The sequence below is a fragment of the Gopherus flavomarginatus genome, chromosome 9 (assembly GCF_025201925.1).
Source record: "Gopherus flavomarginatus isolate rGopFla2 chromosome 9, rGopFla2.mat.asm, whole genome shotgun sequence".
Lineage (NCBI taxonomy): Eukaryota > Metazoa > Chordata > Testudines > Testudinidae > Gopherus > Gopherus flavomarginatus.
The window spans coordinates 16,601,442-16,628,678 of NC_066625.1; the positions used below are offsets into that span (position 1 = coordinate 16,601,442).

General features: G+C 38.9%; 2 protein-coding genes across 2 annotated transcripts; one reads left to right on the forward strand and one right to left on the reverse strand.

Annotated features, from left to right (window-relative positions):
- Positions 1 to 10,431, forward strand: PDZD9 (PDZ domain containing 9). The gene is made up of 5 exons (XM_050966781.1): positions 1 to 76; positions 543 to 599; positions 2,349 to 2,525; positions 4,935 to 5,127; positions 10,050 to 10,431. Exons 1-5 carry the CDS (start codon positions 43 to 45, stop codon positions 10,429 to 10,431), a joined length of 843 nt encoding a protein of 280 aa, XP_050822738.1. The 5' UTR covers positions 1 to 42.
- Positions 9,972 to 27,157, reverse strand: LOC127057727 (cytochrome b-c1 complex subunit 2, mitochondrial). Its single transcript, XM_050966748.1, has 14 exons — positions 27,031 to 27,157; positions 24,743 to 24,835; positions 24,460 to 24,609; positions 23,520 to 23,584; positions 22,519 to 22,575; positions 22,052 to 22,176; positions 20,120 to 20,217; positions 18,699 to 18,756; positions 18,409 to 18,504; positions 16,999 to 17,198; positions 16,611 to 16,691; positions 15,850 to 15,926; positions 12,415 to 12,568; positions 9,972 to 11,310 (listed from the first exon to the last, which is right to left on the reverse strand). Exons 1-14 carry the CDS (start codon positions 27,064 to 27,066, stop codon positions 11,227 to 11,229), a joined length of 1,374 nt encoding a protein of 457 aa, XP_050822705.1. The 5' UTR covers positions 27,067 to 27,157; the 3' UTR covers positions 9,972 to 11,226.
- Between the last annotated feature and the right edge of the window lie 80 nt (positions 27,158 to 27,237).

Below are 27,237 nucleotides of genomic sequence, written 5' to 3' on the forward strand. Positions count from 1 at the left end.
GAGACATTTGTCCATTTGATTTTCTCTTATAGTCTGGGATCCATGGAAGGGGCAGAAGCTTCTGATACACCAGCTGGTGAGAATGAAACCAGAATGAGGTTTAATTCTCTCTCAACCTGTTGCCTCCTTTTCTGTTCTCCCATCTTCTCACCATCACCCCAGTACTTCAGGAAAAGCCCCAAACTCTGCATTTGAAGGCGTTTCAAGCTTTGGGCATCCTCTTATTACCACTATATCTATGACCAGATTACTTGTCTCCTTTCTAGACCTTTGTAACCCCGCTTTTCAGCAGCTAGAGACACCTCTTCTTTTGGAGGGGTGGACGGTTGAGTAGTTTGATACAGATTGCATTCTTATAAAATCTGGAGTGGGATACAGGGCAGATGGCCAGAGGAGAGAATGTCACTTCAGGAGAAGAGAGCTGAATATTACTTCATTCAGAACAGCTGCAGAAGTTAGGGTTGGCCTTGCAGAGCTTTATGAGAAATGCAGGGGTGCTGCAGGGTAAGGTTTGTAAAGTTTCTGATTTTCTCTCTCTACAGAACAAAAAAGAAATCCAGACGCTTTCCCTGGAGATTATGGAAATGGACCAATATCAGGTGAGGATAGAATCAAGAGCGTGATTCAAAGCCCCTGGAGTCAATGCGCAGGTCTTTCCATTCATTTCAATGGGCTTTGGCTCGGGCCCTCTCTTATTTTATGCTTTTATTGTTCCTGTCATGTGCTGCAGGGTAATCTAGTGTAGTGAATACAGAGACAGAAATCAGGAAACTTGGATTCTAATCCTCATTATAGTACAGACTTTCTATGTGATTTGGGTTGTGAGTTCAATCCTTGAGGAGGTCATTTAGGGATCTGGGGCAAAAAATCTGTCTGGGGATTGGTCCTGCTTTGAGCAGAGGGTTGGACTAGATGACCTCCTGAGGTCCCTTCCAACTCTGATATTCTATGATTTTGGGCAAATCATTTAAGGTATGTTTACACTAGCTGGGAGTATGTCTCCCTGCATGAGTAGACAGACATAAGCTAGTTCTGCTTGAAATAGCGCACTAAAATTGCAATGTGGACATTGTGGCATGGGTGGCGGCACAGGTTAGCCACCTGAGCTTGGAGCTAGGTGGACTCATACTTGGAGAGCTAGCCTGTGCCACAATGTCAACATGAATTTTAGTGTATTAGTTCGTGCGGAGCTAATGTGAGTCTGTCTGCCCAGGCTGGGAAGTACTCTCCCAGCTGAGGTGTAGACATACCCTTCAGGCCTGATCACAAGCCCACTGAAGTCAATGAATAGACTCCTATTGACTTCAGTGGATTTTAAATTATGTCTTTAATCTTTCTGTGCTTTACTCTCCTTCATCTATAAAATGGTGGTAATCCTTAGGTACTTTCATAAAATGCTTTGAAATCATTGCAGAGAAAGTGCTGTGCAAGTTTAAAGTAGGAGTAGTATTTCTGCCACACTGTCATAGCAGCCCAAAGTTTATATCTTCTTAAAACCAGGTACTCCAGATAAATCAGCTTTAACACAAAAAAGCTTGTTTTAATATACTTTTGCTGCAATCTCATCATTTTCCAGGCTTTTGGTCCAGAGGCAAGCTTAAGGTTGGAGGATTCATTTTATGATTTTCATTATATTTGCTGCTGGAGTCAAGTTAGAATGAGCTGTCCTTTATTGTGTACTATTTATATTACACATTTTAATGGATAGTGAATGCCCAGAGTCTAGCACTTAAAGAAATGAAATGCATTTGCCAAACACCAGTCCCTTCCTTCATGCAAGCAGTAGTGTGTAAAACCTATCTGCTGGAAATTTGGATATGAATCTTATCCAAAAATATTGACACAGGAGTTAATTTTCTCGTATGAATTTAAAGTTTTCTTGAAAGCTCTAACAGTTGGTGGCCTCGCTATGCTGTCATTTCTCTGCCTTGTTCTCTTCTTTTCATGAATGCATACAGCCATTTAAAATTAATCTAAAAAGTAATATACAATGTAAGCAATATTTGTTTGTTTTGCTCAATACAGTGTGTGAACTTTTAGAAACAGGCTTCAGAGTGTGTTGAGAAAGCGCTATTTTAGAAATATTTCTTTTTAGATCATTTATGGAATACACAGCATAACTTTTACATAGGTGTGTTTTCTGGCACCAATTCAGCAGCCCATCCTTATTCTGAAAGGCACTTAAGCATATGTTGAACTTTAAGCATGTGAGACTTAAGTGCTTTGCTGATAGAATGGATTTAAGTACCTACTTACATGCTTTGCTGAAATAGGGCTTGTGATGGTGGAGTAAGAAAATCACAATATCATAATTTCAAGTATTAAAATGTCCCTCTCACTTTTCAAAGGGCAGTTTCCAGCACTGGAAAAGATCTCTGAACATACTTTGAGTGCTACATTAAAGACCAATATTAAGATGGAAGAACAAGGATTAGGTCTTATAGTAATTCAGAATGGACCATATCTTCAGATGACAAGTCTTGTTGAGAAAGGCTCTGCAGCTAAGAATGGAAGACTCAAACCAGGTAAAAAAAAAACAACACAACCCTAATCTTCAGAATTTCATAGCTGTGTCCCATTCCAGAGTTTATACTTTGTTGCCCTTCTTTTGACCTCATTTATGCTGATGTAAATCAGGAGTAATATTGCTTAAATCAGTGGAATTACAGTGGCATAGAACTGGTACAAGCAATACGAGAGTCAGGCTCAATGTCTCAGAAATATCCAACTGATAAATGAAGCCAGTCCAGTTTTATATTAAAATTCCTATTGTCTTAATTTGATTAAAATTGGCTGATAGAGGTGACTATTTCCTTATTAGATTAAGAAAAAAGCATGTCTAAATTGCACACACTTTTTTATGTATATAATATAAACGGGATTGGAATAATGTGTTATGCGTCTTTAAGTATTCAAGACCAAAATAAATTGCTTACTCGTGTTTCATACTAATATTTCATAGCTGCACTCTAATGCACAGTTTTCTTACACTCAATCTATAAACATGTTTTACTATAAAATAATTAATATAAAGAAATCTGAAGGGATTAAAGAACAAAAAAGAATCACTCAAAGCCCAGCTTAGGTTGTCATAAAAATTAACAATGGAAAAGACATGTATTAGGTCATTTGTTTCCCCTAGACTAGGTTATCCATACTTTCTTTGGCAGAAGAGGGTGGATTGCCTAGTGGTTTAGTGAACAATATTGGATGTTTCGGCATAGTCATCTTTTTCCCCCTCTTACTTCTCTGATGTCCTGAGGATAGTAAGAGAACCAGGGTGCAGCAAATGAGCAAATGTCAGTAACCTCACTACTGCAGCTGAACTTGGCAGCCTCCAGTTCTCCTGGTCCTTATACCTTGTGAACTTCTTTCTATAGTTTACTTTATTATTATTCCTGGTTCTTGGACCCCAATAACTGAAGTTCATGAAGAGAGGTCCTCTGCTGAAAAGGGGATTTTTTTTTTTTAAAGGTAGACCCTTTACGATTCTAATGAACATTTGATTGTGCACAGGAACGGGAAAATGATACTTCACTATAACAGGGTTCTACTGTAGATAAAATTTCTCCTTTCTGGACACTGGATGCGCTTTCACAGCTGACAGCTTTTACCAAATAATTGTTCTTCATGGTGTCAGAAGTCTTGACATACGACTTTCAAAACAATAAATTCATGTCTGCATAAATTAGGATTGTCATCATATGCTGCCTCTTGGAACAAATATAATAGTTCTTTGGTCATCTGAGTAATAGCCTGATTATAGTTAACATTTCTAACTAAAGTGAAAATATCTTAGTACAGTTTGTCAAAAGGAGAATAAGAGTACTGTTTAATCAGGGGTATCAAATTCATGCAGCCATTTTAAATGATGGTCTGCAAACAGAGGATTTACAGTAACTCCTCGCTTAATGTTGTAGTTACATTCCTGAAAAATGCTAGTTTAAATGAAACGATGTTAAGCAAATCCAATTTCCCAATAAGAATTAATGTAAATAGGGAGGGTTAGGTTTCAGGGAAATTTTTTTTGCCAGATAAAAGACTATATATATATACATATACACACACAGAGTATAAGTTTTAAACAAACAATTTAATATTGTACACAGCAATGATGATTGTGAAGCTTGGTTGAGGTGGTGGAATATTTCCCAGGGAATGCTTTACTGCTAAATGATGAACTAGGACTTGGCTGAGCCCTCAAGGGTTAACACATTGTTGTTAATGTAGTCTCACACTCTACAAGGCAGCAGGAATGGAGGGAGGGGAGAAAGCATGGCAGAGAGAGACAGAGACACACACCGTGTATGTGTGAGAGATGCACATTGCCCCTTTAAGTACACTGTCCCCACTTTAAGTACACTGCCTTTTTAAGTAGATCAGCAAGTTGAGAAGCAGCTGCTGCCAGCAAGCTCCCTCTGTTCTGAGCCCTGTTGTGTCCCCCCACTGCTCTGTGGAGATGGAGTAAAGGAGCGGGGGCTAGGGGGACATCCTGACATTAGCATCCCTCTTGTCCCCCCATCTGTACAGCAAGCATGAAGCTCCTGGGAGCAGCTCCAAGGCAAAGGGCAGGAGCAGCACACCGCCGTGGTGGAAGGGACAGCTGAACTGCCTGGCAATTGATAGCCTGCTGGGTGGCTGCTGCACAGGAAACTTAGGGGAGCGGGGAACTGGGGGGGAGGCTGCTGGTCCACGCTGGTTCCAAGCCCCCACCAGCTAGCTCCAACGGGCTGCTCTTTCTGCAAGCAGTGGACAAAGCAGGTGGCTGCCAAACACCGTTATAAGGGAGCATTGTGCAACTTTTACACAAGCATGTTCTCTAATTGTTCAGCAACACAACAATGAAACAGCGTTAACCGGGATGACTAAGTGAGGAGTTACTGTATAGAGTTGGGATTTTTATACTGAATACTCTTGAATTTTTCCCCTGGCAGGTGATATTTTGATTAAAATTGGACACGCTAACGTTTTAGGATGGACACTGCGAGAGCTTTGGCAACTTTTGCACAATATTCCCATAGGAACAGTTCTACAGATCAGGGTTTACAGAGATTTTGTTGAAGTACCTCAGTGCTGGCAAAATGCACTTGAATTAGTTCCTGAAGTAAAGCCTCGTGTGAAGACAGAGTAAGAAACAAATGCTATTTTCAATGGGTTTTTTTCACAATATATAGTTTAGTTATACTAGTCTACTGAGCAAGACAGGGCAATGATGTGGTAGCATTCTGGTTTTAATTTAATTACTAATCAAGTATAAAAGGTAAGAGTTCTTTTAAAAATGTACTTCTTTCCAATGTAATCATCTCCTACTCTTAGAAATATCTTGAACAGTGGTCCCCAACGTGGTGCCTATGGGCGCCATGGCATCCGTGGTGGCATCTTAATGCGCCCGTGTCCTGGCCCCCGAGAGAGCACCCGCCGAAATGCCGCCGAATTTCAGTGGCATTTCGGCGGGGACGCCTCTCGATGATGAAGCTTGGCACCGACAAGTGACGTCATCAAGAGCGTCGCCCCCAAATTTTGGCAGGGACGCCTCTCGCTGAAGCTTGCTGTCGACAAGTGACGTCATCGAGAGGCGTTGTTCCCGAATTTCGGCAGGGACGCCTCTCGCTGACGCCGCTTGCCGTCGACAAGTGACGTCATCGAGAGGCATCCCCGCCGAAATTCGGCGGCATTTTGGCTGGTGCTCCACTGCCGCAGTGATCCTTCGGCTGGCGCCTGCCAGCCAAAAAGGTTGGGGACCACTGATCTTGAAGGAAGTGCAGTTACCTAGAAACATACCTACCTAGAAAAGCCAACAGCTCTTCCAGCGTTTGTTGCCTATGCATTGTTCAAAAGTACTAAGATAAAACACCAAATTTCAATTTCAGACTTTTCCCATCTTCAAAGGGCAACTGTCATTGGGAGAGCACCTCATCTTGCATAAGGTGGCATAGCTTCCTTGACTTAAATGCAGCTATGCCTATTTACAGCAGTTGAGGACCTGATGTTACCAAAATGCAGGTAACCAGAGACCTGTAACCAAGTAAACAGTTCAATGGCTCACTAGTCATTCAACCATATTAACAATGAGGTCATGGCTTACTATGTTTAGTCCTCATGACCTCTTAATTGACCTTTCTAGAAATGTTTATATAGCTGTAGTGTTATGCTCAGTTTCTGTAAAGACAAGTATCATGAGGCCTTTTTAAAAAAAGGTCATAAATGCTCATCTCCTAAAAATAAGCTTCACAACAAGTAGTAATTGATGCTAGGTGGGACACGAGGCTGTATGTATTTCTAAGGCCGGGGGACAGATGTCCCAGGAAGGAGGGAAGACTAAAGCTCAGGAACAGGAAAGAAGATGAGGGAGTTACAGTGGAGAAGGTAGCTGGGAACGGGAAATTCAAAAGCATCTGTTAGGGCACAAGATGATAATGAAGGAAGAAGTTCAGGCAATAAGAATAGGAAGGGGGCTGTCTGGAAAGCTAGTTCTTTAAACATATATATCAACTCGGGCTGTCGATTAATCGCAGTTAACTCACATGATTAACTCAAAAATTAACAGCACTGTTAAACAATAGAGTATCAATTGAAATTTATTAAATATTTTTGGATGTTCTTCTACATTTTCAAATATATTGATTTCTATTACAACACAGAATATAAAGTGTACACTGTTCACACTATATTTTTATTACAAATATTTGCACTGTAAAAATAAGCAAAACAATAGTATTTTTCAATTCACCTCATAGAAGTACTGTAGTACAATCTCTTTATTGTGAAAATATAACCTACAAATGTAGATTTTTTTAATTTTTTTTATTTTTTTTTTTATTTAAGAACTGGAAGGGACCTTGAGAGGTCATCTAATCCAGTCCCCTACATTCAAGGCAGGACTAAGTATTATCTAGACCATCCCTGACAGGTGTTTGTCCAACCTGCTCTTAAAATCCACAATGATGATTTCACACCCTCCCTAGGCAATTTATTCCAGTGCTTAACCACCTTGACAGTTAGGAAGTTTTTCCTAATGTCCAACCTAAAGCATCTTTGCTGCAATTTGAGCCCATTGCTTCTTGTCCTATGTGCAGAAGTTAAGAAGAACAATTTTTTTCCCTCCTCCTTGTAACAACCTTTTATGTACTTGAAAATTATTATGTCCCCTCTGTCTTCTCTTCTCCAGTCTAAACAAACCCAGTTTTTTCAATCTTCCCTCAGGTCATGTTTTCTAGACCTTTAATCATTTTTGTTGCTCTTCTCTGAACTTTCTCCAATTTGTCCACATCTTTCCTGAAATGTGGCACCCAGAACTGGACACAATACTCCAATTGAGGCCTAATCAGTGTGGAGTAGAGTGGAAGAATTACTTCTCATTTCTTGCTTACAATACTCCTGCTAATACATCCCAGAATGATATTTGCTTTTTTTTTTGCAACAGCGTTACACTGTTGACTCATATTTAGCTTGTGATCCATTATCACCTCGAGCTCCCTTGCTGCAGTACTCCTTCCTAGGCAGTCACTTCCTATTTTGTATGTGTGCAACTGATTGGTCCTTCCTAAGTGGAGTATTTTGCATTTATCCTTACTGAAAATATCATCCTATTTACTTCAGACCATTTCTCCAGTTTGTCCAGATCATTTTGAATTTTAATCCTATTTTCCAAAGCACTTGCAAGGCCTCTTAGTTTGGTATCACCCACAAACTTCATAAGTGTACTCTCTATGCCATTATTTAAATAATCAAAGATATTGAATAGAACCAGACCCAGAACCAGTCCCTGCAGGACCCCACTCGTTATGCCCTTCCAGCATGACTGTGAAGCACTGATAACTAGTCTCTGGGAATGATTTTCCAACCAGTTATGCACCCACCTTATAGTAGCTCCATCGAGGTTGTATTTCCTTAAGTTTGTTTATGAGATCATGCGAGACAGTATCAAAAGCCTTACGAAAGTCAAGATATACCACATCTACTGCTTCCTCCCTATCCACAAGGCTTGTTACTCTGCCAAAGAAAGCTATCAGGTTGATTTGATGCAATTTGTCATTGACAAATTCATGCTGTTATTTACCACCTTATCTTCTAGATTTTTGCAAATTGATTGGTTATTTGCTCCATTATCTTTCCGGGTACAGAAGTTAAGCTGATTGGTCTGCAGTTCCCCAGGTTGTCCTTCTTTCCCTTTTTATAGATGGGCACTATGTTTGCCCTTTCTCAGTCTTCTGGAGTGCCTCCTGTCTTCTTTGACTTTTCAAAGAAAATTACTAATGGCTCATATCTCCTCAGTCAGCTCCTTGAGTATTCTAGGATGCATTTAATCAGGCCCTGGTGATTTTGAAGATATCTAACTTAAGTAATTTTTGACTTGTTCTTTCCCTATTTTAGGCTCTGTTCCTACCTCATTTCCAGTGGCATTCACTATGTTAAATATCCACTCACCACCAACCTTCTTGGTGAAAACAAGTAAGTCATTAAGCACCTCTCCCATTTCCACATTCTGCTATTATCTTCCCCCTCTCATTGAGTAATAGGCCTACTCTGTCCTTTCTGTTACACAACCACACTCAAAAACAATGTAAAACTTCAGAGCCTACAAGTCCACTCAGTCCTACTTGTTCAGCCAATTGCTAAAACAGACAAGTTTGTTTACATTTACAAGAGATAATGCTGCCCGCTTCTTATTTACAATGTCACCAGAAACTGAGAACAGGCATTCACATGACACTTTTGTAGTTGGCCTTGCAAAGTGCTTGTGTGTCTGACATGCTAACATTTGTATACCCCTTAATGCTTCAGCCACCATTCCAGAGGACATGCTTCAATGCTGATGATATTCATTCATTTAAAAAAAAAAATTCATGTAATTTGTGAATTCTCTCCTTTGGGGAGAATTGTAGGTCTCCTGCTCTATTTTACCTGCATTCTGCCATATATTTCATGTTATAACAGTCTCAGATGATGACCCAGCACATGTTCATTTTAAGAACACTTTCACAGCAGATTTGCCAAAACACAAAGAATGTACCAATGTGAGATTTCTAAAAAAAAACCAAGTGTTTAAGTATCTGAAGTGCTGTCCAAAATCTGAGAGGGATGAGATGTGGAGCACGCTTTCAGAAGTCTTAAGAGCAACACTCCAATGTGGAAGAAACTACAGAACCCGACCACCAAAAAAGAAAATCAACCTTGCACTGGTGGCATCTGACTCAGATGATGAAAATGAACATGCATCAGTCTGCTCTGCTATGGATTGTTCTTGAGCAGAACTTGTCATTAGCATGGATGCATGTCCTCTGGAATGGTGGTTGAAGCCTGAAGGGACATATGAATCTTTATCACCCCTAGCATGTAAATATCTTGCGACCCCAGCTACAATCAGTGCCATGTGAATGTCTTTTCTCACTTTCCTTGTAAACAAGGAACGGGCAGCATTATCTCCTGCAAATTGTAACTAAACTTGTTTGTCTGAGTGATTGGCTGAACAAGAAGTAGGACTGAGTGGACTTCTAAGCTCTAAAGTTTTACTGTGTTTTATTTTTTGTACATAATTCTACATTTGTAAGTTCAACTTTCATGATAAAGAGACTGCACTACAATACTTATATTAAATGAATTTTAACAGTGCAAATATTTGTAAAATATATAAAGTGAGCACTGTACACTTTGTAGTCTGTGTTGTAATTGAAATCAATGTATTTTAAAATGTAGAAAGCATCCAAAAATATTTAAATAAGTGGTAGTCTATTGTTTGTGTGATTAAACAGATTAATCACTTGACAGCCCTAGCTGCAACTAAGTCAGTAAGTCAAATTCTTTAGTATTCTGAATGAACAGAGCAAGGATAGCTTTGTTTTTATTTTACTGAAAGATACTTAAATTGACATTCCCCTTTGTTGTTTAAAACCCAGATATTGTTGCATTTGTTGTTTAAAACCCAGATATTGTTGCATTATGTTAAGTCCAAACAGAAGAATACACACAAATGCACAAATCAAATTTCAATTTTGACACCCTTAAGTAAAGAATTTGTAATTAAAGCTATGACTGTTGTACGTTTTTAGCATTTCAAGTAAAGACAGTGAGACAAAAGACGACACATGGACAAGTAGTGATGATTATGAAGACGTAGACTCGGACAGAAGTTTTAGATACAAAACTACACAATCATTTTGTTATGATTCTACCAAAGAATTGCCATCAATATCAAAAACGTGGCATGCATTTAAAAGAAAAAAACACACATTTACTGTAGGTGCTGACATTGGATGTGATATTATAATTCATAAAGATTTTGATGCATGGTATAGTTCTGACTTTGCTACTGATGGCATTAGATCTTCATACTGGACTATGGAAACACATGACAGTGAATCATCATCATCATCCTCTTCCTCTATATCAGATGCATTTTGGCTTGAAGAGTTTGCCAGTATTTTGGAATAACTGAATGGTCACATCCAATTTTAAGCCTTCAGAAATTGGATTTTTCTGAAGCACTTCATCAGCTGAAGGTTCACTTTCAAAATATTGATTTTAAAATTAGTTAAATTGAAGATTTAGCACAGCATGCCTTGACTGCCTAGGATATTTGGAAATCTGGATTCTAAGATGATAGCTGCTATCCAAAGCCACACTTCCAGATCTTAAGAAAAAACCTGCTAAAATCTCCATCAATCCTATCTGTGAAGGGAACATTAAACATGCTGCTTCGGTGAGTCCAGTGATCAAGGTACAGCAGGCAAGTGGTAGAGCTGCAGTATATTGCTTTTAGCTTTTAAAGGTAAGTTTGATAATTTACTTAAGGTAGATATGGTGCAAATAGTAATTTTACCAACTATTCTTGAATGTGTTGAGGATATATAGCTGGGATATTAACTGTGGTAATTACAAATTTAATCTGCATCAAGAATGTAGTTGAACTATTCATCTCTGGTAGTTTTTGCAAGGCACACACCTAAATATAGTGAAACAATGAGTTGGCATTTAAGTATTTTTAATCGATAATGTTCAATGTTTCCATACTTACACATACCTTACTTTCAGTAGATAAATATATTAACAAAAACAAAGTATATGAACTCAGCACTTTATTCAATATATGCAAGCCCACAAATTAATTATCTAGATTAATATTCTTGACATTTGAATTCATAAACAGGTTGATTGTAACTTATGTATAATATAATTGGCATACAGTGAGAAAAGTCCACTTTGAATCTGCCTCAGTTGTGTTTCCTATTACAAATCATCAACAAAAGGGGTATTTCCCAAGTTCCCGCTAGCTGCCATTGATTTCTTCCCATCAACAAACTTCTTTGCAGCCTAAAAATAAAAATTGGACATTAAGGAAACAATCACACTTAGATTCCATTAGGCACACTGAACATTAGGCTTGTCTCATTGCTTCAGAGTCCCAGCTTCAACTGATTTATGGAATCAGCAATGTGGTATCATTTCTTACAGTGATGTTTTTTAATAAGCTGTCTAAACTGACTCAGTTTGACAGACTGATGATATCAGCCTGAGGAATGTAGAAAAGTAGCAACTTTTCCCGGCTCTCTGAAGTGGTCATACATATGCTTAATAGAAAATATTTTCTATTCAGGTCAGAAAAGCAGCAGAAAGGTCCAGTGAATCAATCACTGAAGTGAGAGTCAGGAGACCTGGGTTCTAGTCCCAGTTCTACCAGTGACCTCCTGTATGACCTGGGCAAGTCACTTTGGTGCTCTGTGAACTCTATGCCCCTCCCACCGTTTATCTGTCTTGTCTATTTATATAATAAGCTCTTCAGGGTAGGGACCATCTCTTACTATATGTTTATACAATTCTGAGTACAGTGGAGACCCTGGGCACTACTGTCATTCAAATGAGTAATAACAGCTTTGTGAAGAGATTTTGATGTTCTAGATTTGTTTTCCCCACTAGATTTCCAGATGGAATTTGTTCAGTTCAGAAATCAAGATTATTAGAATTGTCATTACTACTACTCAGCGTCTCAATAAAATATTGTGAGGTATTCATTTTGCTTCTTACAATCACACCCTAAAGCTGAATCTTCCATAACCTTGATCAGGTGGAATATTCCCTATTGACATCAGTGGGACAACTCCTGACTGTAACTTTGTATGATTAGGGAAATAGCTGGAATTTTTTCTACATTTACTTATAATGGTAGAATTCAGCTAAATTCTCACAGCTATATTGACTTTGCCATATACAAAATTAAAGATTGTTCCCATCAGTAAACAAAGCAGACAACTCAAAAGGCATAGCTAGCAGAGATTTGTAAGCATCATAGAACCACTTTTTATAGGGTCCTTGTAAATATATTCTATACACCCAGAAAAGTATGCTAGTCATAATTGTGCATAGCAAAGCTTCTATGGACTCATTCTGTAAACAATGCATATGGACACATTTACTTACATTCACAATATCAGCAGTGGCTATGGAGTCAATGTTTTGAATTACAGCTGTTGGTGATGTGTATGTACCAGATGCCAATGCCTCAGAACCGATTTCATCAAGTAATCCGTCTGAGGTCTCAACTAACATCAAGAATGTGGCTTTCAGGTGATTTCTGCCAAACAAAGTGTTTGAGAATATCTGAGTAAGTAAATCTTCCAATGTTACTCAGTAGTTATAGACTAAATTAGAACTCCCAGTTGTGTAGTTTTGTGCAACTTGGGGTTCTTAACTTCACTTTTGCTTTAATGCCCTCCTCTGAAGCCTTAGCATTCTGGGGATGAGCACCCTGTGATATTGGGATATTTTATGGCTCTTCAGTCCAATGATTTAAAGTCTCCTACTGTGTCAAAATAGAAGCTCTCTTTTGAGCATGGGAGCCTAAAACATATGATCAGCCAAAGAAGCACTAGACCCAGGGCCGGCTTTAGGAAGTGCGGGGCCCAATTCGAATAGTTTTGACAGGGCCCTGGCAGGGAAGACAACACGTAAAAAAACCACGTGGGGCTTGTACTCACCGGGCAGTGCTTCGAGTCTTCGGCGGCACTTTGGCAGTGGGTCCTTCACTTGCTCCAGATCTTCGGTGGCACTGAAGGGCCTGCCGAAGTGCCGCTGAAGACCCAGAACAAGCGAAGGACCCACCGCCACCAGGTGAGTAAAAGGACCCACTGCTGAAGTGCTGCCAAAGAGCCGGAGTGCCACCAGGTGAGTAAAAATTAAAAAGGCACCTCTAGCCAGGGAAGGGATTCTCACTGGGTGCAGGGCCCCCTTAGGCGCGGGGCCCGATTCGGGGGAATTGGTGGAATTGGCCTAAAGCCGGCCCTGACTAGACCTATTCAAAAGGACAAATTCCAGAAAGCTGAGAGGTAATGTGGCAGAGGACCTCCCACCCCTGCAATGATCAGAAAGCTCTGGAAAGACTTTCAAGGGTCAGATACCAACTACAGGCAGACATAAAAGATGGAACCCCCAAGCAGGGTCCAAGGTAGGGATCTTAGCACACTACCCTGTTTCCCCAGTAGCTAGGGAATTTTAAGAGCTTCTAGCTGGAATGTGAGTATTTCAAGCTTTGTTGGGCTACTTTCAAATAAATTTAAAGATGTGATCATTTCAGTATATTCTAGCCATAAATGTTCGAGTTTAACTTTGGCTGTTTTTTGAAAAATGAGAGATTTCTGGTTTTAGGTTTAAAACTAATTATCAGGTCTCATCTAGAAAAGTACAGACAACTGTTTACACCCTGCCATAAAACGACTAACGCTTTTCTGTACAATAGGTTAGTGCTTTGTTTAAAGAATTGTAGCATAATACTTTTTGTTCCCTTATATTATTTATTTGCCTCAAGCAGGTTCCCACTGCTAGTCTCAATCTAGGTTATGAAAGTTTGTTTTTTTTATTTTTAAAAAGTAGAATAGAAACAGTTTAATACAAAATGGTGATCTGTGGCGCATAGTATAATTGAGAAGTAACGTTAATGTTATGACTGAATTCAACTAGGGCCACTAATATTTGCATCAAACAGTAATTACTTTTTTTTTTTAAACTCCTCCCCAACTACAGGAAAAATTAGCACCATACTCCAAGGAAGATATGGAGGAAAACACTGCAGAAGAAAAAAAGTAGTGACATTTATCTATCTATCTATATATATTAGGAAGATTTGTATTCAGTACTATAAACAACAGGCAGAAGATTTAACATCTGGCTGATGAGAAAGGATACGATAATTTGTTTATCATGTTTTGTATGCAATCATGCTAAGTGTAATACCAATTTTCTTTAAGTTCTACATATAGTCTTATAATAAATAGATTTTATATATGCAAGACTCAGTGACTCCTATTTGCTGCCTGCGGCTGAATCTACTGTGGGCTGTAATACTTGGGCCTAATTTTGGATGTTAGGTTTACTGTGTGGGTGCTGGGTGGTAGTGGTGGCCATTATATACAGGTCAGATTAGATGATCTGGTAGTTTCTTCTGGCCTTAAACTCTATGGGAATGCCTACACTGCAATTAGACACCCTTGGCTGGCTCATGCCAGCTGACATGGGCTCAGGCAAAGGGGCTGTTTAACTGTGGTACAGACATTTAGGCCTAGGCACTATGATCCTGTGAGTTGGGAGGGTCCTAGAATTTGGGCTGCAGCCCAAGCCTGAACACCTACGCAGCAATGAAACAGACCCTTAGCCCAAGTCAGCTGGCACAGGTTCAACTGCAGGTTTTTAATTGCAATATAGATATACTCTTACTTGGGATAGTAGTTGAATTTTACTGCTTTAATTTAGAACCGAAAAATCACAATACAATCCCAGAGATTAACTGCACCTTAATTATTACAGTTGCACCCCACTGTATTATTAGCTAGCTATTGTGTTTGCAGGCCTGCAAATCAGGAATGTCTAAAACTGTTAGTTTTGCCATTGGAGAAGTGGCAATATTACTTTCCTACTTTATACGGCTTTCAAGATTAGATACTTAATGTCCTTGGATAACACACCACCACCAATTTAATGCTTTACATTTTCAAAACTTTTTAAAAATACTATTTGCAGGGCCTCACTATTAGTGTTTGGAAGATGTAACTGCATGCTAAATATTGCTGGTTGGGGAATCATCTCAATGTTATCTTGTAGGAAATTTCCTAAATAAAGCAACTGAGAGAAATTTAAACTGGAATTGTATACTCATGTGCTATAATTGAATCACAGCTTCTCCTAACAGCTGTCATTTACATCTAATAAAGAAGTAGTTATTCAACACTTTTTGCTGATTTAACAAGTTTCTATGGGAATTGCTGCTAGCATAGAATTTACTGTAATTTTCCAAACAGCAACAGTAGTACTTTACTTGGGTAGGCAGTGTGTATCATTCCCATCCCTGTGTGCTTTTGCTAGGTATAATTACAGAGCAATGAGTCTCGACTTAGGCAGTTATACTGCACACCTCCACAGTTGAAACCGTTGCCCTACAGAAGCCTCTTTATAAATGCTTACTGACAGGAAGCTGAGCATGTGATGTTATAACTCCACTTTTATAACAAATTAAAGCAGTGATGCACACACCTCAGAGCCAAACTAGCGATCAACATTACCTAAGAGTTACAGTAGTGTGAATTAATTGTTTCATTTACTGTAGTACTATATATTCATATTTAAACAGTAGGTTTATATAGAAATTCTCACAGAAAAGTGACTGACCAAGTATTATTTTATCAACTACAGTTGGTTAATATTAGAAAAAGCATCCTGATCGGTTGTTAATCAAATCAGTGTTTTAATATCAACTGCTGCAAACAGCCCCAGGAGATTCATTAAAGAGCCATTTGTGGCTTGAAAGCCTCAGTCTGAGTATCACTGAAGTAAAGTGTTTATTAGACATTTTTTGTACCAACTTACTTAGCCCTTGTGACATCTTCATCAGTGATACTGCCCTGAGCAATTGTCTTTACCTGGTTCAAAGCAGCCTTAATGACCTAGGACAAAAGTTAAGCAGTTTTTTAAAAATTTGGTACTAATGGCTTGATCATTCCCAACCCACAAGTTCTCTTTACTGAGCAGAAACAAAAGACATTAAGTTTGAAAGGCTGCTTCACCTGTTTCTCATTCCATTTGATTGGATCATCATTCTTCTCAAGCTCATCATATATTAACTGCCTCCTCCAATAACTAATGTACACTGTATTCAGTCAGGTGAGCTAACAACAAAGTTCAGTCTGTGCTTTGAATCTCATATTGCCTCCAAAATAATCCCAAGTCCTTATACCAAATAAAATGTGATCACACTCTCTTCCCCATTAGATTCAAACCCAGCTCTCATAGATGATCAATTCAGCCAGGTTTCTGATAGTTAACCTGCCAGTAGCCTAGTTCCTTAGAATCCACTTCAAAATGGATACATTTACCCACTTATATTCAGCACTCTCAAGAATGCATTCACTACTGCTACTTTATTTTTGTAGTTGTACTTTCCTGAAAACAAGCCCTATTCCCTGCTTTGAGGAGTTAAGTCTTGTATCAATAATGCAATGCTAGTTTAAATCCTAGTCAAAAGAAACATTTCAAACTCTTGTTCAAACTACTAGATAGTTATACTAATAACTAGAATTTAATAAATCAATGTATTTGATCAAACCAACAAATTTTACTCAGCAACTTACCTCCCCAGCAGCAGAAGCCTGGGATATAGTATAAATCCCAAAGAGTCCAGAATCAGAGTAATTAACATTAAATGCTGCAGCCTGTGAAACAACATTTTCAGTTACTGTTCCAATAATGAAAATTGGATACTCAATCTCTCCTTCAACAAAATAGCTACCCGTGGTACCCAATATGCTAGAATTTAGCAAGATGATTTCCTTCTGTTGAAATTAAACCAATTTGGGTAGAAAACATTCCATAAAATATTTTTGTGTGCTAATGATTAAAAGAAAGATTCTAGCATTGGGGGCTTTAATCTCTCCAAGGACAAGAATGGTTTGCTATATATTTTTCTATTGCATTTGTTTTTTCTTGGGAAGGAAAGTTGCAATAAAGCATTATGCTTACATCAAATGGTTGACTAGTTGCCTTAGCGATAGCCTGGAACAGTTTGCTGGAAATATTGCTTCCCCTTTTAATAAGAGGCCCTGCACCTAGAATATGCTGAAGGACACTGAATGCATTTGCTTCTGCACTTCCAGTAGCAACTCCTTCTGCTACTATGGCAGCATGCACAAGGCTTTCACCATTCTGTTCCCTGATTTCACCTGAAAATAAGAACAAAAATTATAGTTAAAAATATAATGTATTAAACTTAATATGTGAATTAGTTGCTATCATATACCTCCAACAGAGATTTCTAGTCAGTAAATAAGAAAAGCATTAATGTAGTTTAGTTGTAATATTAAGTTCACAGGATCTTGTTCCAAATACTGACAGTGCACACCAGCATTGACTGTTCAAGAAAAATCATCCCCTTGTTTTATAAAAACAGAAAAAATGTGTAAGCCTTACTTGTTCACAACTTTCCCACAATCACAAAGGGCCAAATTCAGTGGAGATATTCTTGCATATTCCAGGTCTGCATATGGTCTAAGGGCTTGTCTGTATGGTGATTTAGTGCATGGCAAGCTAGGGTATGACTCCACAGTGCACCAGCCTGCCATGCACTAACTGGCCATGGGCACCGTGCTGCTGCACTAACAAGTTTGTAGTACGTCAAAGCACACTTATGGACTTAAAGCATGGCTGCAGAGTTCATACAGTCATTTAGTGCACAGCAGGCTAGTGCACTGTAGATTTACATACTAGCTTCTTATGCACTAAATCACTGTATAGACAAGCCCTTAGATCCCCTATTAGTCAATGGATTGCATAGCTTTTCCATCTGCCCCAAGGTAACAATTTCTCACACAATAGCTGCATTTTGACTGTCTGGAAGACTACCTATTCCATGTTTTAGATAACTGGACTACATTTGGGTTGGCTATCTCCTAATTTTCTGGCTTAACACTGTTTTCAGCTGGTTGCAGAAGTAACCCGATTGTTATGCAGAATGAAACTGTATCAGTATTAGTCCAAGATACTACATCAAAAGACCTGAACTGATGCTCAAAGTTTGTTATGAAATATATGATAGAGTTAGTGGCCTTCCTGGAAAGTAAGCTTTTCAATACTCCCAGGTATCCCTTTGTTACCTTCCACACACCCTAGGGCACTTTACTCTTTCAAGTACACAAATTCTGGTATTGTGCCACTAGATTTTGTGTTTTCATTTTATTGAGTATAGTGGAGGATGGCCCTGTCTAGTTACATTAAAACACAGGAAGAGAGACAGTTTTCAAAGTACACAGTACAATGGAGATCAATCTCAATTGGAGTCTTTATGTCATACTTAAGTATTAATAGAAAAGACCAGCACAAAAAACTTGTAGTTATCAAAAAACCCCACCTCTCTCACACACAGACTGAGTTTACCTCCACGATATTGGGCCTTAACACCAGAAGAACCAGCCCCACTCCTGATATTCAGAAATTGCTCTCCAACTTGTTTTAGTTCAGAATGGCTTACACCTGCAATATAATATTTATATTAAAAAGAATCGCTTGTAAATTAACAATATTAGAAAACGAACGAGAGATGGCTAGCAAGTACTTTAGATGTACTTTAAGAGTTCTACTTGTATAAATGAAGTTTGATTACTTCTATAGTTTTCTTTTAATGCACAGTATGAGACATAAGACATACACTAATTAATCACACATACCTAGTCCCACTAGAGCCATTCTTGCACTTGTGAAGTTGTTCTGTACAAACTGGTGCAGCTGCAACAATAATGTTGGGTGTGTTAGATTATTTCCACAAATAAAAAAAAAGGCAACAACCATGTGTCAGATTACTCATTTGAAGTTTTTCAAATGAGTTCCTGACCAATGGGAGCTGTGGGAGTGGCACCTACAGGCAGGAGCAGTGCAGAAACTCCCTGCCCCACAGAGTGGGGTGCTGGCCACTTCCGGGAGCGGAGTGGGGCTCAGTGATCGACCAGGCGATCGCGATCTACCAGTTGGTGATCACTGCTTTAAAGGCTCTTTCACAGAGCAAAGGTGGTGTTGCTACTAGCATGAAAGAGCTGTTACAAATAGAATTGGAGGTCCAATGTCTTAGGTCAATAAGGAAGTTTGAAAAAGATGGTATCTACAATTGCCTTGACTCAAATGAGTGCTGTTTAAATATTTCCAAAGTTTACCAGGAAACAGGTCATCTACAGAACTGGTTCAATTTTTATAAAAACCGTGAAAAAAACCTCAAGCCTTGAATAAAGTTTGATCTTGCAGTAGCACTTCTTGTCACTGTAAAAAAGTGACAACAGTTGTCAGTTACACAAAAATTTAGGGGCACAGATACTTTTTTTAAAAAAAGTAATTATGATCTAATCTTAATGGGAAATTCTGTGCATCAATCTCTGCAAGAGAAATTCTAAACATATTTCCCCAAATACATAAACTTAAAACAACTCCAAAACATATGTATGCACACAAATCATAAGCTGGAAAGAGCCAGACCCACCTGATTTTTTATTTAGTTTATTTATTCTGAGTGCCCTCGAGAGAGCTGCAGTTTTAGCTGTTAAACTGCTGTTAATTTTCACTGCAGTTCCATAAGTAGCTGTATCCATTGTTCAAATGTTGTAATTCTGAATGCAGCAAGTCCTGATGCTTCTAACAGCAGTTGCTTACAGGACAGACTGTTTTATGGACTCCCACATAGTGACAGTAGTGTGCTTCTACCACTATGGGGAAATTCACTAGCTCTTTGTACATGGATATCTACACTTCAGTGCGGGTCCTACTGATAAGTAATAGAAAGCCAGACACACATAATACAATGTAGCCTTTTCAAAGGCTTTGGAATCACAGTTCATAAGAGTCAAGAGAATTTTATACCCAATAACTGAATTTACAGTCAGAAAAAGACTGACTTTACTTCAGCAGCAGACTAACATTTGAGATGGGGACGCATGACAAATCTATATAGAAGTCTCGCTTTGGGAGAATTGAATAAGCCAAACATGCAGCTTTAAGTGATTGCTAGTGTCATGAGAGAATAGTTTTACAAAAGAAACTAGAGAGGCAGATTAGGTGTGACTCTTTATACTGTGGCTACAATATCAAAGATATATATTCATACCTGCTCCGGTGTAATTTTCCCAACTGCATAATCCGGACAATACAAGGAGTTAGCAAGAGCATTCCGATAAGCTGCAGCATGCAAGTTTTCAAGAACACCTAAAAAAAAATGAACAGAAGAAACAGACTGTTACTAAAATGTAGTTTAATAGCTACTTTCACTGTAGAGTAGAGATGAGATGAACACAGGAATTGCGAAAATGGATCAGCATTGTGGTTTGTCTCATCTAGTATCCATTCAACATCACATGTTTCAGAGGAAATCACAAGAAATTTTGTATTAGGCAGAGGTGGAATAATCCACAGGAGGTCTCAACTTTATCCCTACGAATTAGAAATTGTCTTAAACCCTAAAGCATCACTTGAAAAAAAAAGAAAAGGATATTTAGCATTAAATTTTAACGAATCTGGATATCCTTATTATCCACAGAGAACTCCAATCCCTCTTTGAATCTCAGTTCTTCACCTGAACAGCAGAGTGTGGCAATTAAACTGAAGTAATTATGTGTTGTGTTAAAAAGTATTTTCTTCTATCACTTTTGGATTTCCTATCACTTGATTTCATTGAGTGTCCCTTGTTCTCATGTTCTGAGACAGGGAGAACAGCCACTTCCTGTTTACCTTTTATAATACTAATAATTTGTGTACTTATGTTCCCCCTCATACAACTCTTTTCTAAAGCAAACAATCCCAGTTTTTTCTTTATCACTTATCACACTTCTCTGAACCCTTTCAGAGCTTAACTGTTCTGAATTTTCACTTCTTGATAAAGCTGACATTCAGCCCTCAATGGTCTTATGCCTAAGTATTACACACACAGTAATAGCAAACAACATATAGATCTGAAACCCGCCCTCCAATAGCTAGATACAAATAGGATGGGTTTAAGAACAGTGCCTCTTTAACTTTATATTTTCTTGCTTTTGGTGTTACTTCTATATTACTTAAACCCAATTGTTTTTCCTTTTAAAGATGTTCTTTTAAGAACTGACATGGTAGATCATGCTTACAAACCCTTTTAAAAAATAGGAGTGTTTAGGCAGTTTAGCACTTTTACAGAAGAAGCTGTGATGTTTTCTCAAAAGTAATAATTGTATATTTGCACAATAAACATTACATATATGTTTTTATAAATTATCTTACCTACTCCTTATGAATAATATTGTATAAAATACTCAGCTTTAATAGTTCAATATCTTGGTCAGAAAAAAGAGTTTCATCAACATATCAGGAGTATGGCTTGCAGACAAAACACCTATTTTCAGATAAGCTTAAAGAAACTAAAATGATTCAATTTTATCATTTAAAAATACTTATTTGAACATCATCTGTTCTTCAGTGTGTTGGAGTTTTAGGAAAAGTGGCTGTGCTTCAAAATAAGCTACCAGTTTCCCAGAGACTGGAACAGAACTTCAGAAATCAACAGGGCATGAAAGTTTGGAGACTTCAATATGACTAAAATGATCCAAAACAATGAATGTCATACAGGAATACTAGTATTACCTAGATGATAGGGCTGAAGTCTCAAGATCTCTAAGTTACCCTGGAGCAAGCTCACATCTCAGTTGGGTTATTACTAACATATTGATGTAAGACTAGATTGCAATTTAGATTAGTTTAATGAAAATGTTTGTTTTATGCAGCATAGGTAGTAAAATTCCATAGAACTTCAAGAAGCCATTTATCCATTCAATCTTAAATAGCTCTTATAAGAAAGTTTTTATAATGCAAATAGCTTCGTTTATAAAATGGGCTTACTGTGCTGTATCTCCCTATTCATTTCTGATTAGGGAAAATTAACTGGAGTGGTCAAATTGCTCAAAGTTAAGTGAAGAATCCTCTTTACATTTGTGTAAATATATATGTGTGTGTGTCTGTCTGTGTAAATATTCTTGTGAAACTGTCATAGCTGGTCATTGGAAAGCATACTTACTAACTTGTGGATTTTGAAAGGCAACCGCTTTATCAACTTTCAGTTGTGCCTGAAGCTCTGTTACTTCCCAAGGTCTGAATTCTGGAGCTGTAGTGACATTAATTAGGTACTCCATTACTGTATCACTGAAACAAAAAGGCAAAGTTATGAAGGAATCCAGTTAAAGATTTCTTTAAATAAAAGTGAATATAAAGCAGCACATATCCAAAATATACTGTACTGATAGACCATTGTGTACATTAGTAAGAGTCCAATTTCATGCTACAAAGCACCCACGTGAACACTGTAAAACTGTACGTAATCAAGTACAGTGCCAAACCATTAATACTTTGATAAAGTAAACAATAAGGGCATATGTTAGAAGTGATGTTGTTCCTTCCCCTTAAAATAATGGTATTCTGTAGCTTAACTACTGTGGTTTCTTGCAGAATATACCGTAAACTCAGTTGTTACATCTGAATACTTACACATAGTCACGTAGGCATTCAACAGAATAAATCATGTTCTCTCTTGTGGAGGTTACACTAAGTGAGAAGAAATATAGATCCATTTCAGAAAGTTATGTTGAAAATACTGGATTTGAACATATGTTCCTTATTGATGTAAATTCCCTTGCCCAAATTCTGGACCAGAATGCAAAAACTCCATTATTAAAAAAAAACACAACTGTACTGGTCTTTTAAACATTCAAATGGATAAAAAAAGTGCTAATGTAAAAACATCTCCCACCTCTACATAAATTCTGAAAAATGCCAATAGCTATGAGGCATCTGTAATTCAGGTACAATTTGACATTTTATCATTAAATTTTTAAATTGCAAACTGAACAGAATTTAGGTAGAATTGCCCAGAAAACTTGTCAAAAGAGAGAAGTGTATTTCACTTTTGTCTTTCTGTTCATATTCAATAAAAACCAAGCCACCTTATATAAATACTTAAATAAAGTATAAACATATCCCTTTGGGGTCAAAGGCTGTACCTTCAGCTTAATATCCACTGAGCAACATTAATATATTGTAATAGAATACATACAAGAATGCATTCAAAAATCAGCAATGTCTTCTGTATTTCTAAGTGTTAGTTTTTGTACTTAAATTCCCCACCAATTACAAAAGCTGCTAAAATTCATGTACACTTGTATTCTCTTTCAAATTTTTCATTTGTAAGACTCTGAATAATTGATCTTTAAATATTTTGCTCTATTATGATAAAGAAGTAGAGAACAAGTTATTTTTTGTCTATCAGATAATTTTTGAAGCATGAAAAGAAGATGCATGCATCGCAATTTACATATAATCACATCAGGCAGATCTGTCCATGTAGTATAATGTTCCTTGGGCATGTTTGTTTATTCATTCATTCATTCGGCACTTTGGGTCATTTTGCACATGGAAGTTTTAGCCACACTACCTGCAGTTTCCATTGTTTTCTCAGCAATACAGATTATCTTTAAATAATAGTTACAAACCTTAGGTTACCTCCAACAGCTTCAATGCCACGAGTAATTTTGAAGGACGAGGCTCCCTTAGTAGTCTATAAAAACACAGAAGTTGCTTTTACACTTTTAGGTACTCTAAGAACAATTTTATTTGCACCAGGTTATTAAATATAATCCTAGGCACAATATTAAAATAAGATATTTCTAGTCTGTTTACCAAGAAATATTTTTTCATTTTCTTGTGTGTACTAACATGTTTTCATAATCTTGAATTTTTAGCCAAATAACTAAAATTAACATGCTGTTAAAAAGATCAAGATATCAGTTTTATCGAACACACTTAAGCAGCGGGAGACAGCTAAAACAGCATAGGCGGTATTAAGTCTATAACTATAATTGATAACCAGGTCAGTACTCTAAAAAGATGGTTTCCTCTATAACCACAGATATGCCTATTCACTAATCAGTTCACCGGGGAGTGAAACTGAACTCAGTAAGACTTCATAAGGCACCCCGGAGTTTAAGATTTTATCATCAGTAAGAAAAACTTTATTTGGAAGTCAATTAAATAGTAAAATACCTATTAAACACTCAATTTATCTTTTACTGCATTCTGTGTGTAGCCTCATTAAGAGATTGGTGCAATAACTCAATTTCGTACAGAGCAACACTGAATTAATGTATCAATGGTTCTGGCTGTTTGTGACCGATTTCTGACTACTAAAAAGTATGGGTCATCGATTCATTTCTCCCAGACAACTAATGTCATCATATGGTAACAGTTTTTTCACTAGCCACCTGTGTTCTATATGAACCAAGAAATCAGAGGTGGAATGATGCATCATCATCATTCACTTAAGCAATCCAGTACCCACAGATTAATTTTAATTACGTGGGTTTCTCTAAAAGATCTCAAGCATTTCAGCATTTTACCTGTCTTCAAAGAATTAAATAGAGGAAAGATACCTACTAAGTTTGATGCAAGACGGAGCAAATGGGAGGTTCCCAAATTGTTGGTGGTTTCATATCTGCTACCTGCTTTAATGAACACACCAATTCTTGAAGCAGGGGAATAGTTTTCCAGAGATGCAATCACTAAACCATTTGGTAATCTTGTGATCTGTATTATAAAGAAAAATAAAGACCTATTATGGTTTAGTGGTCCATTGAAGATCAGGGTCACCACACTATTCCTTTGTGATCTGGTTCAGTCCAATACAAAAAAAAAAAGTTAAAAATCCATTTGCCCTGACCTCGAGATCCTGTGGCTGTAGACGCAACTTTCCTCGCTCTGCAGTTGCTGACGCTTCAACTTTGGGAGCAACGCTGAGAGAATAAAACCTCTTCTAAAACAGAAAACAACATCAAGATAGATTCAAGAGGTACGCATTTCTACTTGCAAATTATATATCACTACAGTATCTAACAGAACACATTAAGCAACGATTCATAACATAAAATGGTTAATGTATTTCAAAACTGTATAGCAGGATGGCTACCACATCTTTTACTCTCTGAGGGTTTAATCTGAGCAGTTTCACATGCCTGTTGGAGTCCATTCAAAAAAACACACAGGTGAAGATCTACAAATTTAAGAATTACAAAATTAATTCTACAGTCTCAGACTACTTGGGACTTTGATTATTATCACAGATTCCATACTGCGCTGTTGTATTAAATATTTAGTTACATGAAAATTATATAGCATACTCTGTGGTCACTACTGCAACTCACCAAACAATTCATCACATGGAATTTAACTAAAATCTAATATAACATGGGAAATTGGTGCTCTTAGCTCCTTGATATAAGCAGCCCTACCCTTAGAGCAGCACCGACCAGCAAATTGACCCAACTTCACTAATAACTGCATAGATGACATATTGACTTTGAACAAAACAGTCTCAAACTTTTTCAGCTGAGCCCCCCTTTGGAAATTCGTTTCCTATATATGTCACCCCCACTCCACCCCCCATATATCCGGGGGGCTAGTCACTATGTGGTCGTCAAGAAAGACTTCTGTTCCCTGCAGCGGCCTTGTCAGCCCCCGCAGCTTCCCTAGCACGGGGCCTGTCTGGTAGGGAAAGCAGACAGGGCTCTGTGCTGTTGGTCAGGAGAGGGTTCTGTCAGCAGGGCCAGTAGTCCGGAGTAGCGTGGGGGGCCGAGTAGCCTCTACAGCAGAGAAAGATATCTGCTGTTACACAGCAAGAAGAGCAGGGAGCCATGGACAGGGTCCCCTCCTGACCCTGGCCCTTCAGCACACTCTGTCAGGTTCTTGCACCCTTAATAGTCTTGTGGTGTCCCCTCCCCCTGGGGAGTGCATCCCACTGCTTGTGCACCTCTGGGTTAAACTCAGGACTGCAAAGAAAATACAGTAGTAGTCAAAAGTCAGAAATGGAAGGCCTCCAAACTGGACAGACAGACAATGACATAAGAGCATCCCACACAGCCTAAAATTCCGCAAACCAAGAAGTATAATCAAATTTCAAGTGTGAAACATTATTACTCACTTCCTCACATATTAAGTCTACTTTTCATCTAAAGACTCACTTTCTCCCCAAAACCTGAGAGTAACAAATAAAAATTAAGTGATATAAAGAAATGAACCAATCAGACATGTTGAGGATCTTTAGGCAATTAACATAAGTTACCATGTCTTTCTGGTTATGCTATTACATGCTTTTCACTTAGTGACAGGTCTAGTTAATATATTTTGAAGCTACTAGTATCTCAGTATAGGTTTTATCACCACAAAGGTGATAATTACTTTATCTCCAGACCCTTTCCCACTTTGAGTCAGAAGTGCAGACATGTCTACAATGTATACAGAAAAATACTAGGGCTCCCAAGATATGTATTAGCCTACCTGTGCCACTATCTGCAACAGAGAAGGCACCTTTCCCAGTAGGCCCGCAATAATGGTTAGAGTTTCTCCAGTACGTGCCTGACACAAGTCAAATCCAAGAGCAAACGGGGCAGGCTAAGGCACGAACAAGGGGAGGCTGCAGGTTCAAGGGCCCTGCAGGGAATAACGCTGGCAAGGGAAGGAGATCCCGTCCACCTGCCTCCCGAGGGACTCCTCCCACACCTGTTCACTGCGCGGCTCCCACGGGAACTCGGAGCGGCGGCCCAGGCTATCCGGCCCGGCCTCCCCCAGCAGGGAACAGACTGCTCGTCCCCGGGAGGTAGGGAGAAGAGCAGGAAGCGGGACCCTACGGGAACCCGCTCTGGCAGGGGACAGGCGAGAACTCCCACCCGCCGAGCGAGTGTCAGGCTGGGGCTGAGGTGACCTTCAGACGCTCGGCCCCGCTCCCGGCCCCGGACACCCGGCACCGCCGCGGGTTCCGCTCCATTCTCCCACACGCCCCTCCCTCGGTCTCAGCTCCGCACCTCCGCAGGGAAGGGGGCTGCCCTCAGTCCCCTTACCCACAGCAAGGCCAGGGTCAACCCCGCCTGGCCCAGACCCAGCCCCCTTCCGGGTGCAGGGACCCCTCGCTCTGCCCCTCCCAACAGAGGCCGCCCCCCATCCCGCCGCACTCACAGAGAGGGAACGAGCGATCGTCGGGATCCCCTTCATCCTCTCCGTGCCGCTCCCGCAGCCCGCCCCGGTATCCGCTGAGAGAAATAAGATGGCGCCACCGGAGGATGACTCTGCCTTCCCAGCATACACCGTGTTGCTTTGACCTTCTAGCTGTAGGCGACCAGCCTCTACTGCTCCCTGCTCGGGATTGGACGAGACACCCAGACA

Excerpts from the sequence above, each read along its gene's own strand:
- PDZD9 (XM_050966781.1), top strand. The coding sequence starts at position 43 with ATGGAAGGGGCAGAAGCTTCTGATACACCAGCTG. Across the intron at positions 2,526-4,934 it reads GAATGGAAGACTCAAACCAG|GTGATATTTTGATTAAAATT; the intron begins GTAAAAAAAAAA and ends TTCCCCTGGCAG. Across the intron at positions 5,128-10,049 it reads AAGCCTCGTGTGAAGACAGA|CATTTCAAGTAAAGACAGTG; the intron begins GTAAGAAACAAA and ends GTACGTTTTTAG.
- LOC127057727 (XM_050966748.1), bottom strand. The coding sequence starts at position 27,066 with ATGAAGGGGATCCCGACGATCGCTCGTTCCCTCTCT. Across the intron at positions 18,757-20,119 it reads GGAAAATTACACCGGAGCAG|CTGCACCAGTTTGTACAGAA; the intron begins GTATGAATATAT and ends TTATTGTTGCAG. Across the intron at positions 18,505-18,698 it reads AATGGCTCTAGTGGGACTAG|GTGTAAGCCATTCTGAACTA; the intron begins GTATGTGTGATT and ends ATTATATTGCAG.